The 20,276-nt window shown below is 38.0% G+C and overlaps 1 protein-coding gene across 2 annotated transcripts; it reads right to left on the bottom strand.

Annotated features, from left to right (window-relative positions):
- Positions 1–2,403: 2,403 nt before the first annotated feature.
- Positions 2,404–20,100, bottom strand: ddr2l (discoidin domain receptor family, member 2, like). Of its 2 annotated transcripts, none has more exons than XM_079482480.1 (17): positions 19,929–20,100; positions 14,474–14,578; positions 13,948–14,050; positions 13,571–13,799; positions 13,202–13,349; positions 11,919–12,024; positions 10,903–11,089; positions 10,358–10,604; positions 10,126–10,218; positions 9,801–9,946; positions 9,511–9,715; positions 7,250–7,494; positions 6,876–7,003; positions 5,981–6,178; positions 5,417–5,651; positions 4,272–4,421; positions 2,404–3,443 (listed from the first exon to the last, which is right to left on the bottom strand). In XM_079482480.1, the coding sequence occupies exons 2-17, from the start codon at positions 14,529–14,531 to the stop codon at positions 3,306–3,308; spliced, it is 2,616 nt and encodes an 871-aa protein (XP_079338606.1). In that variant the 5' UTR covers positions 14,532–14,578; positions 19,929–20,100; the 3' UTR covers positions 2,404–3,305. The 2 variants fall into 2 exon arrangements, with proteins under 2 accessions (XP_079338606.1, XP_079338607.1); XM_079482481.1 differs by lacking the exon at positions 19,929–20,100 and adding an exon at positions 18,114–18,354.
- Between the last annotated feature and the right edge of the window lie 176 nt (positions 20,101–20,276).

The raw sequence follows: 20,276 nt of genomic DNA on the forward strand, positions 1-20,276 counted from the left end.
TCTGTCAGAGCTGCGCGAGCTAATCTGTATAATCCTACAATCAGAAACAGCTTGACGTGTTTTTTCCTCTATAAATGTTAATATAAATATAATTATACAAATTATAAGATGTTACAAACACCATTAACTAATTAGCTGTTTACCAATAAAATGTACAAAACGTGTACAATCGTCATTATTTCCATTCTAACTTTGAGGCTGTTTTATCATAGGGCCACATGATGCATGCGATGGTTTCTGTTGTGTTTTATCAGGTCTGTTGTTTTGTACTATACCATAATAGCCTACTTTGATCTTTGATGAAAAAATAAAAACCATCAGTATTTTAAATTAAAACACCATTAGCTTTTTTCATCAAAACAATAACAAATACATTTGTTTTGGGCACAGAATACATCTTCAGAAGACACCATATAAATGTCCATTAAAGCCAGTAACAATTCCTATTATAATGATAAAATCCATTAAATGTTCTGTTGTGTTTCGGGCATTATATTGGGGATATATAGCAGGGATATATACAATGTTACTGAGTGATTATCATATTTGTGTTTATTTACATGGAAACCCAAAGCACCCAAATGCCTAAACAAAAACAAACAAACAAATAAGAAACAACACATCATTGCTCTTTTTGTTAGTATGCAGTTTAGGTATATGGTAGTAATAAAATATATAATGTGAGTGGTGGTAATGTAACAACGCATAAAATGCTTGCTAAGGTCAAAATAAAAATGTATCTGTATAATAGATATGAATATGTGTAGAACTAAAATATGATAAAATATTATATAGTTATTGTGTTAGTTTCGTTTTGACAAGGCGGTTAAAAATGTGTACACATTAGGAGAGTGTTAAACCCTAAACGCTCATTTATACATCATCTATTCATTTGGAGTGCCATGACTAGAAGTCAACAATTCAATGTCAGCTAATATGTAGACAGCAAATATGCAAAAACGCAGAGACATGTGAAATACAGGATATTGAAAAATGTCTTCATGAACACTGTATTATTGATAATCCCATATCAAAAGCAGGAAAAACACACTAGGCCACACGTTACTGCAAAATCAATTTTAATATAGAAAACAAGAATGACAATGCAAGCTCAAAGCGAACAAGCCTTTCTCAGTCCCCAATATATTACTATACAGTATCTATTCTGTTTATGCAACATACATAAAGGACACACGGATAGAAAAAAGGTTTAAAGGACCGTTATAGAATGTTAACTTATAAAAACACTCATAAAACCACGCACGGTATAATTCATTCACACGTTCATGCATTCTTGGTCTCTGTGTGAGTGAAATCAAACTCAATGATCAGTCTTAACAGAAATTGCCTCTGGCTCACTGCAGCAAAGGTTTCTGGGAGATTGAGTTTTAGCGGTTGCCCTCCATGATATTCTTCAGACATCCAGCAATGAACCTTTCAACAGCCAAATAATAAAACATTTAAGACAATTTCTAAAATACAGTAAACAATCTACGGAAAGGAATGCTTGTAAGACATATTAGATTATAGTTTAACATTGGTCCATCAAAGCATTTTAAGATTTGATAAGATGATCAAATAAGAGTGATTTCTTGGTGCAACACTCTTTCACAAACTTTTGTTACAACACATACAACTTTTATACAACATTAAAGTGGGTAAAGATATAGAGAAAATGTGCTTTGAGTAAGTTTAATTTTGCAGACATCATCCCCCGAATTCATGTGCCTTCTATCGAGATCAAAAATCTCATCCTCAGCCAGATTTTAATCAACAACAATGAATCTGCAGAATTTTATAGCAACATCGAGGTCACAAAGAGTTTTGCTTTGAGTTTTTCTGGCTGGTGGGATGAAATATTGCTGGTTTTGAAAGATGATAATAGAAAGTTTCAGGGTTCAATCATGTCAAACTCTTGTGGCACAATAATGTTAAAGTCCCTTTAACTTTTGTATTTTTATAAGTACTGTTTAAATGTATATATATTTGTAGTTGTTGCTCTTTTTTGTTTTCATAGTTCACACATAATAAATTCATCATTTACTCACCCTCAGATTGTTCCAGACCTGTATAAACGTCTTTGTTCTGCTAAAGGAAGACATTTGTAAGAAATTCAGTAACTGAGCAGATCTCGTCCCCCATGTGCTGCCATAGTACATTTATATTTAGTCATTTAGCAGACGCTTCTATCCAAAGCGACTTACAGAGAGTTCAGGGAGCAATAAAGCGATATGTCATACAGGAGCAAGAATACAATAGGTATAGGGAAAATAAATATATGGAAGTCAATAGGGGACGATCTGCTCGGTTACTGACATTCTTACAAATATCTAACTTTGCGTTCCGCAGAACAAAGACATTTATACAGGTTTGGAACAAGGTGAGAAAATGACAGAATTTTCATTTTTGGGAGAACTATCCCTTTAACTTTTAATTTAGGCAATTATGTAATGCTTTTGTCATTTAATAAACGATTTATTTATTTTTAAACACACTACCCACCACTAATCCACATAATTCCAATGGGATACCACACATTGAACATGCATTGAACCCGGGCGATTGGCTTAATACAAATTGGGGGAAGGAAACAGTGCATTCAACTGCACATCAGTCCATCGTTGGCTCTAGAACCCTCTACTTTCTCATTTGAAAGGGTTTTTAATGTAACTATTACAGTAGTTCTGCTAGACCCAGGCAGGGAAAGTCTCCAACCCGGCTATATCCAAAGAACCTGTAAAAACATTCATATTCAGAAAGCAAAACAACATTTCTTATCATACTATACGCATACTCAGAACGATAAGACATAATATCTCCAGTGTGGGGGTAAATAAAGAACAAAAACAAGACAAAAACGAAATAAACAATTAGAAAACGACAACAGACAGCAGTGCTTAACAATACACAACCACAGTTCTGACAAACACAACATTCGTCCAGTTGCTTTTATATGCCTAGATTATAAAGTAGGCTAAGGAGTCGCTGTTCTTTTGTAAAATAACAAACAACAACAAAGAAAACATTTATGATAAAAAGAAGAAAAGGATTGTACAAGAATAAAAAGTAAAAAAAAACATCTCAAGTGTCTATGGATTGGAAAAGCTCTTTGAGTCCCAATGGAGATGTGAATGCCTTTCATGAAGTGTACATTTCCAGACCTCCACTGGATTCCTAACGCTCCGATGACGCTACATTGTGGCTACAATGTTCCCACTGACCGTCTGCAGGAAGAGTATCCATTCCTGACGTATCGTCATGGTAACAGTTTATCCCCCAGGTTGATTGAGTAGAGCAGGTGTCAGTCATAAGAGGGGAGCAAAAGTTCGCAGGGTCTGGTACAAACTTTGAAAGGAGGGTCGGTCGGAGATGTCTCGACTCCAGCAACGCATCATGACCTCAAACAGATATGATGGACAGAGCGGAGGCGCGGAGAGACAAATCTAAACATAGGGGAGAGAGAAAAAGACAATAAGCAGAAGTTAATGATAACAAAAAGCAGAAGTTATGAATAAATGTGACGTAACGCATGTAAGATTATGCAATGTAATCTTTTAAAATCAACTCGCATCAGTTTAAACTCCTTTGTGCGACTTCACTACACGCTTATTGTGGCCAAAATAATCAAAATTATACTATTACAATATATTGTATTGTTATTGCTGTAATTTCCTTTAAATAATAATTGTGTTTTTAAATAAATATTATAAAAATTATTGAAATCAAATTTATCTTTAACAAAAAATAAATGGGGGGTGAAATTTGAAAAATTTATATTGGGGTGAACTTACCCTTTAAATCATTGAACTATGCTGGGACGACGGAACTTGCAACCATAGTTGGCTAAAGATGCTTTTGGGAAACACACCCCAGACTGACACTCAATATTTGCAAAATGATTGTAGGTGCAGTATTGACACAATATCCATAATCATTCATGATTGACATTTATAAGTTACTCATCACGTTTAATGTCAATACCGGTATATGGGACACTCCTACATCACTAATAATATGAGCAACTTTTCAGATTATGTTTGATAAAGAAAATAAAAGCAATGGGGTATATGCATATGGCCAGCCAGATAAACCACTTCAGTTCTCATTGCGCTGAGGTAAGTTTTCATCAAGTGATAATGACGTATTTAGTGAGAAAACGTTCAAATTTCAGTGAACCGACAACACTATGGCTGAACATCGCTTTGTGATCAAGCCTCGAGTACTTCGATTTTTTCATATTTGTGGATGTGGCTTAAAACGGATAGACATACCTGTCTTCCCTGGTTTCTGAAGAACTCTCCTGTGTTTTCAATGACCTGCTCATCAGACAGAAGACTGTAGGGCTGCTCCTTACAGAGAGTGAAGATCTCCCAAATAGTTACCCCGAACGCCCAAACGTCGCTGGCTGTTGTGAACTTACCCTAAAACACATGATGTATTGACAAAGAAAGCCATTTTAAACTGATGTTTCTAACTTACAATGCTAAATCTATCAACAAAACAAACAAGCTTTCCAATACACTCCACCCAACTTTCTGTTTAAATATGAACAACAAAGTCAACACAGGAAAGAAAATTGTGCCTTGCATATGACATGTAACATAAAACTTTTCTAGATTTCCTTATTCTTACTTAAATTGAGTATGTAATTGGATTGCATACTGTAGGTTGAATGTCGTACGAAGCATTTTACTGTTGTTATGGACGTGGACAGAACCCAAGCGCAGGCAGACATTTGTCGAACAACAAGACTTTATTCCAAAGCAAAAACCCTCGATGGGGAAAACAAGAACAAAACAAGACTAAGGTGCAAAGGAAAAACCTCCCACAAGGGGGACAAAACAAACAAAGTGCTTAAAATAACAAATAAACTATAATCCTCAAACTCACAAACAGGAACACTGGTAATCCAAACGATGCAGGACGGACTATGGCATGAACATTTAAACAATGAACCGACAAGGGAACAGAGGGAAACTGGGGCTTGATAAAAGGAAACACTAACAAGGACTGATGACACAGGGAGAGTGGCCACAGGTGACATGTATGAAACACTAAGGGAAAGCTAACAGGAGGATTGCACGAGGCAGGTGAGGGGACTGAAACACTAAGGGAAAGATGGACCAGGTCTGGAGACAAGACTTACACTAATGGACTGCTAACCGGGGAAACAAGGGGGCGGGACTAAAGGACGTGACACCGGAGAGAGAGCATGGCTTCTCAAACCAAAACAATGCTCCTTCTCCACACAAAACACATGGGACTGACATGATCCTGCCACAAGACTCGAAAACCAAGACAAGGAGAGGCAGGATCATGACAACTGTATACTTATTTACTGCGTACTGTGTATGGTTATGTATGCAAATAAATATAAAAAATAAATGTGAAAATTAAAATATACAGTCTCTCTCACCAGCAGGATGCTCTCCCAGGCCATCCAGCGTATAGGCAGTACAGCGCGACCTTGTATACGATAGTAATCGCTACTGTACAGGTTTCTACTCATGCCAAAGTCAGAGATCTTTATGGTGAGGTGGCGGTCCAGGAGACAGTTTCGTGTGGCAAGATCCCGATGCACAAAGTTCAGAGAAGCCAAATACTTCATGCCAGATGAGATCTGTACCGACATGTGCAACAGATCTGCTATGCTGAAGAGACACAAAAATAAAACTGACTCGTTTCGGTATCAGACACTAAATCAGGTTGAATATCAATTGTATTTTCAATATCGAATTGATATGTTACTGTATTCATTCGAAAGCAAGATTTTTGTAGGATTCCCAAGATCTGCCCTGAGTTTAACCTTATCATTTTCAAACCCGTCACGTTTTCCATCATATCTAACTGTAAGGTTAATGTAAGGAATTTAAAGGTTAAGAATGTTACGCTTGAATTTGACCTGCACGATAAGGATATTGACCCCAGTGTGGAGATGAAAGTGTATAAATGTCCGAGGCATACATAACGACAGACACACCTGACAGATGGAATGTTGTTGGCATGTGTAAGTGTGCTCTCGATCTCTCTCTGCGACAGGAACATGTTGAGATCTCCGTTCTCCATGTACTCGGTTACCATGCAAAGCGGATCCGAACTCACGCACACGCACAGCAGCTGAATGATGTTGGGGTTGTTCAGACGCGACATGATCTTGATCTCCTTCAGGAAGTCATTTCTAATGTTGAAGAAAGTGAAGGTCAATGACACCCTTAATATATATCAGTGAATACAAATATGCAAGATCTAAAATCCTTCAAGGTTAGTGACCTGCCTGAACGTGACACATTGATACCAATATAGGATATAACTACTTTCAACAGGTAGTACTGTCATGATATCAGGCTTTCACTACTCGGTTATTGTGGCAAAAATAATCCTCACAAACATTATATTGCGTATTAGGCACAAAATAATTTTCGTGGTGCTGATATTTTCACGTTGTGGGCTTTTTGTGGGGTTTTTAAATACATAAATGATGCTATCCATCAAATCTATCTTTCATTTCATTTTCTCTGTGTTTTGTCTTTTATTTATCATGCACAGAAGAACTCACGATAATGATGATATTGCAATATCTATTGAAAGGACTTCAGAATAAAGCTGACGGTATTATGATGTGCGTAGAATTAATACAATATCAATAATCGTTGTGTGTTATTATCACGTTATTATCAATACCGGGAAATTGTGACACCCCTACTTACAGTATTATTGCAGATACATTCCACCACCCCGTCTTAATTACAAGTGGGAAACTTTCCACATTTGGGAAGTATAGAAACATGGCAGAAGCTGGTTGGTATTATTGATCATAATCCATTTTTAATGGAATGTCAACCGTACACAATTGCTTGTGCACATTTTATTGATACCTGGCATTGCTGGTGGCGTCCGATCTAAGCTGCTTAACTGCTACCAGTGCCGGCCTGCCATCCTGCTCGGGCAACGGGGCGCCTTCTCCCAAAAATTCTGCCAAACCCTCGGCCTCACACAAGTGCACCTGGAAACGGCAAAGACAGAGAACCATATAGCATTTCTTGAATATCTTTGAACTACCATGCACATACCACATCATATGAATATTATATATATATATACATATTTCAAAACAGTCCATAAAGAGTAATAAATCAAGTATGTACAAACACCAACAAAACACATAGCAACAAAACAAAAAAAATCCTCCAGCTGTGGTTTGTAGTGGGTGTCGCAATTTTGTATTCCACTGCGTGTCCTCTCGACTCACCTCCCCGAACTGGCCTTCTCCCAGTTTCTCTCTAAACAGTAGGCGCTCTTGAGGGAACTCGGCCACAGAAATTTCCTTCCGAGTGAGGGAGTCAACGGTGAGTGCCGGAACGGCGTACATATTGCTCCCGGTGACCCCCTGAAGGCTTATGATGTCTGTTTCAGCGTAATGGGGCACACTGCTCTGAAAATTCTGATGGGGGGTGCACAGGGTAACATCGGGCTCAGCGTACCCTCCACCACAGGCTAAAGAGAGACAGAGACAATGATGACTTTTGGTAGGCTGTTTATCCCAAAACACGATATGTTCCTCTTTATCAATTACTGTTATAGTTGTATAGTGTGAACTCTGAAATTCTCTTAAATTCAGAATGATCTTTAAAACAATGTCTTGTTATGGGTTTGAATGGGCCTTAACTCAAAAATTTTATTTCACAGCATGTTAAATACACTATGCAGCGATTTCCCGGACAGGGACAACCTTAAACCAGGACTAAGCCTTAATTTTATAAGGGCATATAAGTCGTTTTTGCAAGCATTCCTTACGGCTGGAATACACTACAAGACTTTTAAAATCTGAATAGGTTTTTTTTAAACTAGACATCATACACTTGCGATGATGGAGAGGAATGAGCTACATTGTATGAACATGTTGAAAGTGTGTCAACGTGGAAATAATAATAATAGGAAAGCTCTTTGAATAATTTTAACTTCGAGAAATGGCAGTGGAAGGGAAAGGCTCGCTCACGGCAAAAGTTTAGTAGTGTATTTTAGCCTTTCCAAAAAGCATTCCTTGTGTGCATTTTAAGAAAACACAATGGCAATGGTGTATTTTAAGATATGTCAGTGCAAGTTGTTTTTAGTTTGCACAGCTCTAACATTGAATTTAGTCACAGTATTATCAATCCCTGTCTGGGAAACCTCCCCTGTATATTTAAGCATTCTTGCACTTAAATGTTTTATTTCTACACGCAGCAGCAAGCACACAAATCTCAGCTTCTAATGCTTTGGCAATACGAATGTACAACTATGTTATACTAATACTATACAGTATTTAATTTTAAATAATATTGAATTAAATATCTTCCTCATGTTGAAAGTTTGCACTGCTTGGGAAAAAAACAATTGCACAATTAAAAGGTAAGGTAAAAGTTAACCCATTTTAAGGTCTATGTCCCATCCCTGACTTTTAAAAAAAAATACATATTTTGCCTATAATTGAACTAAGGTGTACTAAAATGTCATTCCATATTTTTATCATATCATTATATTGATATCGACTGGACAGTGAAAGATACAGTGATATGAATTTGAGCTCATATCACCCACCCCTAACTACAGTGACTTAAAACTGAGAGAGAGAGAGAGAGAGAGAGAGAGAAATCAAGAACAGAGAAAAAACTAAGGGATCTGGGTGTAAGAGAAATAAATCACCCACTAAAAAGCAAAAGAAACATCTAGCTTTGGATCTTACCCTCACGGAATCCTCAGATCAGACGGAGTTCACACACAGCATCTGTACTGTCAAAGCTAAAGAAAGCAGGACTACAGAGTGAAAGAAAGGAAAAGAATAGACAGGCAGCATGCAAAATGATTTACAAGGAATCAATGAATCAGAGTTCACGTTAAACATGTAAAAGAGAGAAAATAGTCTCATGATTTCCTCACCCTCATGCCATCCTTATCATTCACAAAACTTCGTTTTTAGAATACATCTGAACTTTGTATTACAATGTTGTCATTGTATCTTCTTATATGGGACATCCACACACAGAACATCACAAAAGTAATCCAGACGACTCAAATAGCTTAATATGTAATATAAAGCAAAACACTAGTGTGTTAGAAAGCGTAGCATTTTGAGCGTATTTAGCGGAAACCAAAACAAATGCATACACTTTCAGTGATACAAGGTGACACGTAGATATACATCTGGGGTGGAATGAGGTTGAGTAAACTTTGAGAGAATTTTCTTATATCCTTCAAAAGAAGAAAGAGAAAAGTATATGAGGGGCAGAGGTGCTCAGTATTACACTGAACGAGAACATTCCAGCAGGCTTTCTTCTAAAACCCAGTAAGATGATCACACGGCAGAGCGCTTAAAACAGTATGATGCTTTGAATGGGGAGAGCTATTTGTGTGGCACATTAAGAGCCTTTCACATCAATCACTGATGTTGATACGGATGCCACGTTTAAAGGCCTTATGTAGTCAGTGGACTATATAGACAGTAAGGCAGCTCACTAGGGTGTGTGTGTTTACCAGAAGACGCTGCGCTTTGGGACAGCTCTGGGAGTTTGTTTCTGAGGGCAGCGGGATCCTGATACTGGGGATCCAGCAGGAAGATCCTCTCATAGGGAGGGTCGAGTGACACGCGGGGGGGAACCGGAGGGGTCTGCAGGATTATAGTGTCGCTGCTAGAAGACAGACGCACCGTTACCTCCTCCTCCAAAATACGTCTCGGAGCCTGAGCGAGAAAGGCTTGACTGTAATGGCTGCTTGATCAATTATGATCTAAAGGCTGGCTAGTGAATTAAAACAAGCACACATACCTTCTCCAGTACTTTACACACGTATTGGCACCACAAAATCAAGAAGATGATGACCACCAATAAAAGAATAATAGTCACCAGACAGCCAATCAGAATCGATGTGCTGCCCTCTTCAGGGGGGCCTGTCTTTGGTGTTGTGTTGATGTCTGAAAATAGACAGAGGGTCACATTGTTTATGTATTTTTGCTTTTATCCAAAGTGACTTCCAATGCATTCAAGGTGTACACTGTATCAGTACATAATAAACAAACATTACATTAAAAAAATAATTTTATTAAATGAATTACTCTTTTGAAAATGTCTGTTCATTTTATCCACTCTTTACCTGGTTTTTGTGTAGTACTTTCTAGTTTGCTGTTAACTTCATATGAGGGCGGGGTAAACACTGGGGGCTTCTGGGTTGGAAGCACATTGGTGGCTGCAATGCAAAATAATTGAAGGCAAAATAAACTTAAATGCGCATTTATCGCTCTAAACGTGTACAGGTTATAAACAACAAGAGGATTTGGAAATATAAGATGGAGAGGAATGAGCTACATCGTATTAACATGTCGTACCAGACTGGAACGAGATCTCGCTGAACAACATCCAAGTGTCAGCAAAGCAGAACCGGCAGCGTAGAGCCGTGGCTGATCTGTGCTTCAATGGAACCGTCACGTATCGAGCGCTCGGGTTCCGGTCGTCCAGTACGGTGTGAAACTCCACCGCCTCTGGTTCCCACTCAGAGATTAGGTGCAGTTTATACACGCAGGATACAGACGCAAAGATCTTCACACCCCGAGAGAACATGTTGTTACTGTGAACCTGTTAAAAGGTATAAAATAAGACACAAACAGATTTGTAGTGAATAATGTATTTAAAGGGATAGTTCATCCCAAAATAAAACTTCTTTATATGCCCTCATGCTTGTTTGACTTTTTTCTATCTGCAGAACACAAGATATTTCGAAGAACATCGGTTCCCATTTATTTCCTTTGTGTGGGAACAAAACCAATGACACATTTCTCACATTTCTCTACTTATGTTTCCACATATACAGGTTTTGAGAGTGAATAAATGACAGAATTTAGATTTTAACACAAAGCCCATTTTTCACACTCGCCTTCATTGAGGTGAAGTTTCTTTGTCTGTCGAACTCAAACTCCATCTCCACATATCCAGGTCCCAAACTGTCATTCCTCCAACCCACATAGTCATATCCGGGCCACAGTCTGTATTGCCTCCAATGTACAAAATCATCCTGACCAATCACGCCATCCGTCAGCTGACCCAGCCCTCCGGACAGCTTCCTGTGGGACCAGTGCAAGACAGGAAAGACTCAGCTTTTGGCGAGGAGTGATTCGCCTTCATTCGAGAACTTTAAGACAATCGTGATTGTTCTGCTATAGAATGACCCCAAAACCACCACAATCTCGGGGTTGGCAGCTGGCTTTGGAAAGTCGGGAAAAGAAGGATGTGGAACCAATGTGAAGCAACAGATAACCTTCAAACTGTGTCCAAAGTTAATTTTTAAAAAAGGTCAGTTCACCCAAAAGCAACAATCGGGTCCGATTGACCAAGTTGGTGTTCATCAACAAAAGCATAGTGATGTGATGGCTTTACTTACAAAAACGTCCAAAACAAACACAGCACACACTTACAAATGTAATTGAGTCAATAATTATTTGTGCACTACATAATTTTGAACCAAGATGGGAGCAGGAATAAATCACAACTTACTTTAAGCCAAACAATCCGATATGCCCCTCTATCGCCATCTCTGTTAAAATGTATAATTGCAGGTTGTGTTCTTATCTTTACCAATATTGAAGTCAAACTGACAATTCCTACAAATATTTTACATTACAGCTCAACTTGGAAATCGTTATTATAACCTTATTGTTAATTTTTATGTACGTAATTACAACATTATGATTATTATTTTATCTGTTGAACACATAATGAGATATTTTGATACATGAGGGTGAGTAAATGATGACAGAATTTTCATTTTTGGGTGAACTATTGGGGTGAACCCGATAAGACGAAAGACGAGTGTAGAATGACATCAGGGTGATTAATGACAAATTTTCATATCTTCTAAACTATACACATAACATTCAGCACTTTATAAATCACCTGCGTTTCAGTGCACCGTCGTACGTGGAGTCATTAAGTGGCATGTTGGGGTATCCCGGAGCCATCATGGTTTGACCCTCTGGAGAGCTATAGGCTGTCAGGCCATCTGCACACCAGGGGGGAGAGAGAGACAAACTTTAATAAGTTTTAGCTGTAGAATGTCATTACTCATTTCTCTTGGCTCATGTTTAAGGCACTCGAGGAACTGAGGTCAAATTAAATAAAGCTGCAGAAAATCAGACACCAGGGGGTCGATCTACATAAACTACAGCTGTTCTCATGTGAAGCTCTGAGAAGGTCTGTTACCCATAAGAAAGAACAAAACTGAACTTGCATGATCTGTCCAAGCTCAAGAGTAAAATCTAGTGCATATTTGTGCATGCTTGTCTACAATGTTCAAACAAGAGGATGACCTGGAATGGTAGCACAAATCCTGTAGTTATATGGAGATTTGCTAATGCTCCATACAACACAACATTTAATTAAATAAACAAACAATAAAACGAAAGTAAAAGGCCACACAAACATAATTAAACAACATAAACTCCAGGCTTGGTCCTCTCTAACTGACAGTCCGGTCGCTCGATTCGAGACTCCCGGCTCTCGTCCCGCCTACCTCACTACATTTCCTAATTTGACTTTTAGGTTGCGAACAATGGAGTTAATGATGTAGGCGAAAAACTGGAAACTAGCACTTCCTGTGACATCATCCTGAAGTCAAGGGGTTATTTTGAATGGGTTTTTGCATCCTGATCTCACAGGAATCCGTAACAATTTTACGAGTTGGCTTATTATTTTATTAAAAAAGAAAAAGCAAATCGTAATAAAATGTACGAATGAGATTGTACGAATTCATACAAATAAGCCAGAATTAGCCACATCGTAAAAAAGTCTCGTTTTTGCCGTGTTTTGTGTTGGTTTAAATGCCTGAGAAAAGGCCAAGATTCTTATGACAAAACTTTTCAGGCCATAAAATGTTTATGCGTCATGAAAAATGTGGTTGAAAAACAAGATGCTAGAAAACAAGATGTCATCGCAAAAAAAGAACAAATGCAACATGGGCATAATTCCCCCAAAAGGTTTGTGAAGCAACATTAGTAAACATGTTTTTATTAAAGTTTCGAGGCTTGATTCTTATTTATAGCCTAAGATTAGCTTTTCCGGCAATCGAATTCAGGCTTCAAAATTCATGAAAGTTGGTAAAACATCATAAACTGAACTGAAAACGTGATAGCAACTAAATAACAACACTACCTAACATATAAGGTGTAAAAATTACTTACCCTGCCAGAGACATCCGAACAGCTCCACTCTCATACACACCGTGTGTACAGCATCAGTGACAGGGATCAGACGCAGGAAGCGAGTGATGAGGGGAGGATGAAGATCTCGTACCACGGAGTCGTACGTGTTTACATTTCCCATTATAATCTGTAAGGCAAAATTACATTACTCTAAACCTGCCAGGACTAAATCAAGTTCACCTCAAAATCGCAAGAAGTCTAAACCTACAGTAAGTAATAAACCATTTAAACGGTCTCTTTACCCAGCTTTAAAACAATACTAAGAAGTTTAGCATTTTACAGAACGTTCATTTTTACAGAACTTCCCACTGATGTACAAAATATTAATGATCACGTCATCTTTTGTACCTCACTGCCAGAGCGATTTCTCCAGGGTATCCAGCGGTGCCCGTCACGACTGTACTCCAGGCGGTACTTGCGTGCGTACTCGTTGCCGGAATTCCGTGCGTAACGACCCTGCGTAGCAACCACGGTGAGGAAGATGAGCTGACGAAGGTCGAGCTGAAGATACTGAACATCTGAGGGCTGCAGTTGACCAGCAGGACACCAGGCACCATCTCCCTCCTCTCTGTTCAACCTGAACAACAAACGAAACAAACTGTAAGTAAATAACATTACATGGACAGAAAAATAGTAGTTAAGTTAAAGAGTGTACACTTAAAGCTACGAGAGGTGCCTCGCTTAAGGTGCAGGACTCGAAATGACCACTATCTTGTCTATGTTACCTTGCATATTGTGGTCCAGTGGTTTCATACCACTGGCTGGAGGCAGTGATGTCATCGTTTTGGATCCTCCCATCCTCCATACCAAGAGAATATCGACATTGAGCTGCGGAGAGCAAAGAAGAAGAAAATGACGTACATCAACATGAGCCCAACAGCCAAAAATCAATACGTATTATGCCAGCCGATAAAACTAAATATAATATAAGAAAGTAAATATTAAAAGATGCCAAATTACAGTTAACGTGAGTTACAGCCTTAAGTTGCCGGATTGTATAATGTTTGACATAATGTTAGTCTCAATGTCCATCGGCTCAATTTCTTCTCAAAAGTACTTCCTTTCAGCCTTATTCGATATGAAGATTCTCATCTTTGCAGTATTCATTGTTGTGCTTTGAATACGTATGTGAACTTAGAAAAGAAGCATACTGAAATATGGGGCATCAATTGAAAAGTACTGTGAAGAATCTTTACATATTAGGTTCCTATAAATCTGGCATGTGTAAGTGCGTGTGTGCGCTCATGTTACCTGGGTCTATCTGGGCATTGACCTTAGTTTGTAAGGCCAGCAGCAGATAGAGCAGCATAATGAGACGTCAGAGCCTGCCAACAGACAACAGTACAGACTACATCTCTGCAAAAAAGAAAAAGAGAGTGAAATATTTCCATTTCAGTTATTCGGGTGATGCCTAAAAGTATTTAGACATTTAATTATAAGTTAATGTTATTACATTATATCTATCCAAGTTTCGCTTATTCGCAGGAAAGACAACACAAGCATCCTTTCAGAGCAGGGTGAGTACACTACCAAGTGTGTGAATTTTCGGTGTGCATTAAATATTACATTAAGTTTAAGTGCAGAAACTGAGATACTAAAGTACACAAAACAGACGTAATGTCAGTCAACTATGAATTCTTAGTGTTTCATGCACAACCATTACAACACTAAGCAGTTTGCAGTTTTTACATGGTTTACACTGTATATGTATATCAGTCAGCTGTTGCACTCAATATTACGAAATACATGATCAAATCTCATCCTTTTTGCAGATGCTACTTGGTTTGATATTTTATTATATATATATTTCTATGAAATTCATTCACTCAAGTGTCCAAATACTCTTGAAGGTAGAATTGACCTCATGACACCACTGTGCACGAGATCATACGTTTTTTAAATCTTATGAAAACCCACAGGTCACATTAGCATCACTGTTATGCTAACTATGCAGACAATGCAAGTGCAGATGTGGTTGAGGAATCACTGGCAAATCTGTCCTATTTAGATTAAAATTCTCATCATTGTAAATAAAACAGCCACTTTTTGAAATGCACAGTGTAAATGCGTTTATAAATATGAATATCCTCTGTTGTGATCATTATTTCTATACATAAAAGAGGAAAGAGGCATAACATAAAACAAGACAAACAAATGGATAATGGTACTCATTTTCATCAAAATAGTTACTGTCTGTTTATCTGCAATATTGTGCACACAGAATTTCACATTAGTAAAAGGAGAAAATCCCGCTCTCACACAAATCCAGACATATTCAGAAGGTTGCAATCCATTCCAAAACCTCTAAACCTTCAAAATTCTTGCACTATATCATTAGCGGTGTTTGCTAGCAAGCATCTATTATTATTATTATTGAGCATAGATTTAAACAAACCCATAACATTAACATTAACATTAAGTATTGAATTCACCAAATTCACCACGTGTGTGGTGTGTAAATGATACCTCAAATCATGTGGCTTGAGCAGAGGTGGGCTGGAACCTTTCTATACAATTCCCCTATAAATAAATTATAGACGAAATCCGAGTCTACACATCTAAATATCACAATACAACATAGTAAGCATGCACAACATTATGGCATTATGCAAATCTGATACTTTTATAAATGTATGTAAGCATCATTGAATGCCTCAGTCATTTGCCGAGGGTCTGGGGCCATGTTTCATCACTGGAAAGAGTGAAATAAGAGTTGTTGTTAGTAAAGACAGTGTGCAGTTCATGTGTAAGCTTGAGTGCTTTTTTACTGTGGAGGGTCTCTTTCCCCAAACCTCAGACCACAGGAATGTGTCTGATTTCATGAGTGTATCACGCCCCATTCATTTCTCCGGAGACAATTACACACACCGTCATCATTTGCCATTTACTGTACAAGTTTATCGAGTTCACTTGTTTTCATTAGACAACTCAGAAGAGTACAGATCATCTCAATGGCACCATCAGATGGGTCGCACGCACACAGGTCAGATGGGCCACGCTTATGCGGTGAAGCAGTTTCGATCTGTAGTTTTTTTGCTTTTTCAGAGCATCTGCAGATGTAAATACCCTAAGGCCTATAGTAACAAAAAAAACTAAACATTTTTCAAACCCACTTACATGTTTTAGGAACCAACCTGAATATTCCCTGAGTGACAAAGTGTCTAAAAATTGCCGATGATAGTGCTGTTGTGTGAGGGCATAGGCAAACAAATACGTGTTAGTGATTGTTTGGGCGAGTGACTAAAGGAACCAGAAGGAGAGAGAGAATAAAGCGATGGAGGTTTCAGATGGTTTATGTAATGTCTGGCTCATATAGGTCTGTCCAGTACCGGGATTCCAGCCGTCTTGCTCATCTTTCTAAGGGACCTCATGTGACCAACCGTGAAAAAAAAAGGAGAGCAGCAAAACACTAACAGACCCGTTACAAACAATGCAGTGCTAATATTGCCGCTAGCATGACATACAGTATTGTTTTGAAGATTGGGTAAAGTTGGTTTTTTATTGCTACATAAAGTTCTTAACTTTGTCTAAGCTGTTTCTTAAAATTCTTCGGGAGAGAACTGACATACAGTACAAGTCGAAGTTTATCATTAATATGAATAGTATTGCTAAAACAATTTGGTTTAGGAAGAATATACATGATTCTTCATTGTTTTTTTATTTTAATTGGGCTGTTAAACGATTAATCGCAACTAATTGTATTTAAAGTTTTTGTTTACATAATAAAGTGTACTGTAATAAGTATGTAGAAAACAAACACGTTCATTTACATGTGTATATACATTTTAGCATGTCCATGTAATTTGATATTACATAAAAATAAAATATATTATATATTATTCTTAAAATTGTACATGTGTGTGTATTTAAATATACTAGTTTTTATACACATCACACACACACATATATTATGTAAACAAAAACTTTTATTTTGCATACAAATAATCGTTTGGCAGCCTTAAATTATAATTTTACACACAATGGTGAAACCTAATTAATTTGTGACTTTTAATTTGTGAATTATAGCCTTTCTATTTAATCTCATCATTGTCAGAAGAAATAATTATAGATCTCGTCCGGGTTAACAATTGCTCAAGAATCTTCTCAAGAAGCTTAATCTTCGACAACATCCTGAACACGTTATGTGTATATTAAAGTTTGTAAAATTTATTTAAATTATATTGAAATATGCAAATATGTAAATGAAAATTGTATGAAAATACATGTCCTTTATGGGAAAAGAAAGCATTTTTAAATACAAATCTATTAGTGTTATCGCAAACCATTGCGATATGCATACAGGTGGGTATGTGCAACATTTGAATCATTTTGACATGTTGTGCAGCTAAACTCTAAAAAAGTTCCAAGTCATATGCGATCCAGGCAGGATCAAGATTCTTAAATTCCAAAATTCCAGACTCTTACAACTTGCAAGTACACGCATGCATGCAGACAAACATGCGAAACTCATCAGGAGCATGCAGGAGCATGTTTGCTCAACCGAGTTAAACAGCAAGAGATATGTGAACCCGTGTTATTCACCATCATCTACACAACACGTTGTCCTACCACAAACACACGCGCACAAACACGCAGCTTTTGCTCACTTTCCTTCAATTTGGTTGCTGCATTGAGTTCCCTCAGTGACTAATCTTGAGAATTCCTGCCAAACATCTCACATTTATGCAACACAATAAACAATGTGCACGACGAAAGCACGAGAGCAGCTGGCATCTCACAAGAGAGATACAGAGCTAAAAGAGCCAGAACCATCATAAATGTCATAAATAATCTGATCCAACAATCAGCTATCCGCGTATATAACACCTTCAAGTGTACTTGAAACACACCACACAAGGGGAAAATCCAAACAAAATGTTTCAATGAATACCTTTTTTTTCGCAACTGCTTCAACGGTTTACGCCAAGATCTTCTTCAAACTGCTTGAAAGAATAAATGATACACTTTACATTGCAGCATTATTTACTGTAGGACAACGAAGCTCCCTCCTCCACCTGGAAAACATACAAACCATTCCTGAATTGAATCAAAGTTTTTGCTTTATAAATATTTCCCACACACGACTGACCTTGAACAGTCATTTGTTCTACGTTCTAGCACTTATCAGGTCTGAAACCAGCTGAGAACCCCTGCATGGACATTCCTTTGGTAAACTGCAGATAACTTATCACGATAGCATAGAATCTGCAGCACAGTTTCTCACGTTTACCACAGAACAGCCATCAATTCTAATAAATCAAAGGAAAGTTGGTTCTCATGCACAAATATGCAATCAGCGCAGCGTTTCAGATTATATTTTGTCCACACTGGTATTTACACTACAAAGGTTTTGGCAAACCGAGCTTAAGGGGAAAAGAGCTTGGAGGTCACATCATTAAAACAGCTCTAGCGATAATAGTGGTTGAAAATGTTTTAAGTTTTTTTTACTGCATTTCGGTTTTCTTCCACATTTAATCGTACTTTCTCAGCAAGTTTGAGCACATTTACGAGCGTTTATGCTTAAGGCATTTTTCATTAGTTAGGCAACATCTGACCTCTGCTCCGGCACACAACACTTGTTGCATCACAACAGGAAGAAGAACAGCCTGCAAGGCAAATAATATCAAAAAACGGTGAAGGAAACACCAGCAATGTTATATTATTCAAGAGTTCGCCCTCGCCGATAAACAGCTCCTTGTTGGGATAGATGATTGCAAATAAAATATTGCAAAGTATTTTCATTTTTTGGGTGAACTTTCCCTTTAAACGTCTCCATCGGTCTATTAAAAAGATATTTACAAAAATATAATAGAAAAAGGAATTCGTGCAACTCAATTTGAATCAATTCTCTAATTTCAATAAACCAAACCCCAACTCAACCCTCAGAAACCATGCTTTTGGATGAATTATCATTTGTGATACTTTAATTTGACCACAAATACCCTTATGTAATGATAACTACAGTAATACCATGGTTACATTTACTACACTTTTCTTCTATAATAAAACCATTGTACGTTTTTGTAAAGGAGCCCTCGATTAAACCTGCAGCATAACAATTATTGTCATATCTTGATTCTTTACAACATGGAGTGCAAGCTTGAGGTCTGTAAAAGGCCTCGCGCTCATATCTGATTACAGATGTGCACGGGAACGCGCTCTGCCGTATCATTTCGAGGAACGAGCGCGCGGCGCGAGAACCGCCGCCGGTGAGCTCGTGCAGAAACCGTAACCTTAAACACCATTATAACAGCGTTCGTACGTTAAAGTCGTTATTGCGCGATCAACTACTGACGACAACGACATCTGCAACGACTAGTAAAACAGTTAAACCGGCATCAACGCGGCCTGGTGTACGAAACATGACAAATGCAAACACACACAAACTCATAAAGTCAAAAAACGAACGCTTCAAGACAGAAGAGAGCTAAACAAGTAGCACAAAAAACACCGCCGTGCTAAAATACATCCCTTCCCCATATCAAATTCAGCGGTTCGTGCATATCAAACATCTCAAAACAACAAAATCTGAGATGATGTAAACACAAAAGCGCCCAAAGTTGACGAAACGAAGTTGAAACATCCACGAAACGTTTCGTTCAACAGTCAACAGTGTTTCTCAATCGCAACAAAGAAGCCAAAAGAGTCACCAACTTCAGTCTTGTCTTTCAAACTCTTTATCTTTTGCTCTAAGCCGACCGATTACCTGTTTTTAGGATCCTGGCGATTGTTTAGTCCCACATTCGAAGGTCAACGCGCAGTTACAGATGCTGTAGCATTGTGAGAAAGAGTTTATGTTCTTCAACGATGTTACAATGCATCGGAAGATCTGCTGCACAGCCCGAAAAAAAAAACACGTTCAATGTGAATTTTACATCACATCCCTCTTCCGGCCGCTCGGAGAAGGGGAGCAATCCCTGCAACACTGAACCGACTGAAAATAAAACAGTGTATCATCATCGGGCTATTATCTTCATTATGACTAATATTCGTAAATTCCTCATATCATTTATTAGTGTTGATATACATTGAGTGCAATTAGCAAGTGCAGGAT

The sequence above is a fragment of the Barbatula barbatula genome (genome assembly GCF_947034865.1).
Source record: "Barbatula barbatula genome assembly, chromosome: 2".
Classification (NCBI taxonomy): domain Eukaryota; kingdom Metazoa; phylum Chordata; class Actinopteri; order Cypriniformes; family Nemacheilidae; genus Barbatula; species Barbatula barbatula.

Coding starts and splice junctions, on each gene's coding strand:
- ddr2l (XM_079482480.1), bottom strand. CDS start 14,531: ATGCTGCTCTATCTGCTGCTGGCCTTACAAACTAAGGTCAATGCCCAG. Junction 13,800..13,947: donor ACTGGACCACAATATGCAAG/GTAACATAGACA, acceptor TTTGTTGTTCAG/GTTGAACAGAGAGGAGGGAG. Junction 9,947..10,125: donor AAGTACTACACAAAAACCAG/GTAAAGAGTGGA, acceptor GTCTATTTTCAG/ACATCAACACAACACCAAAG.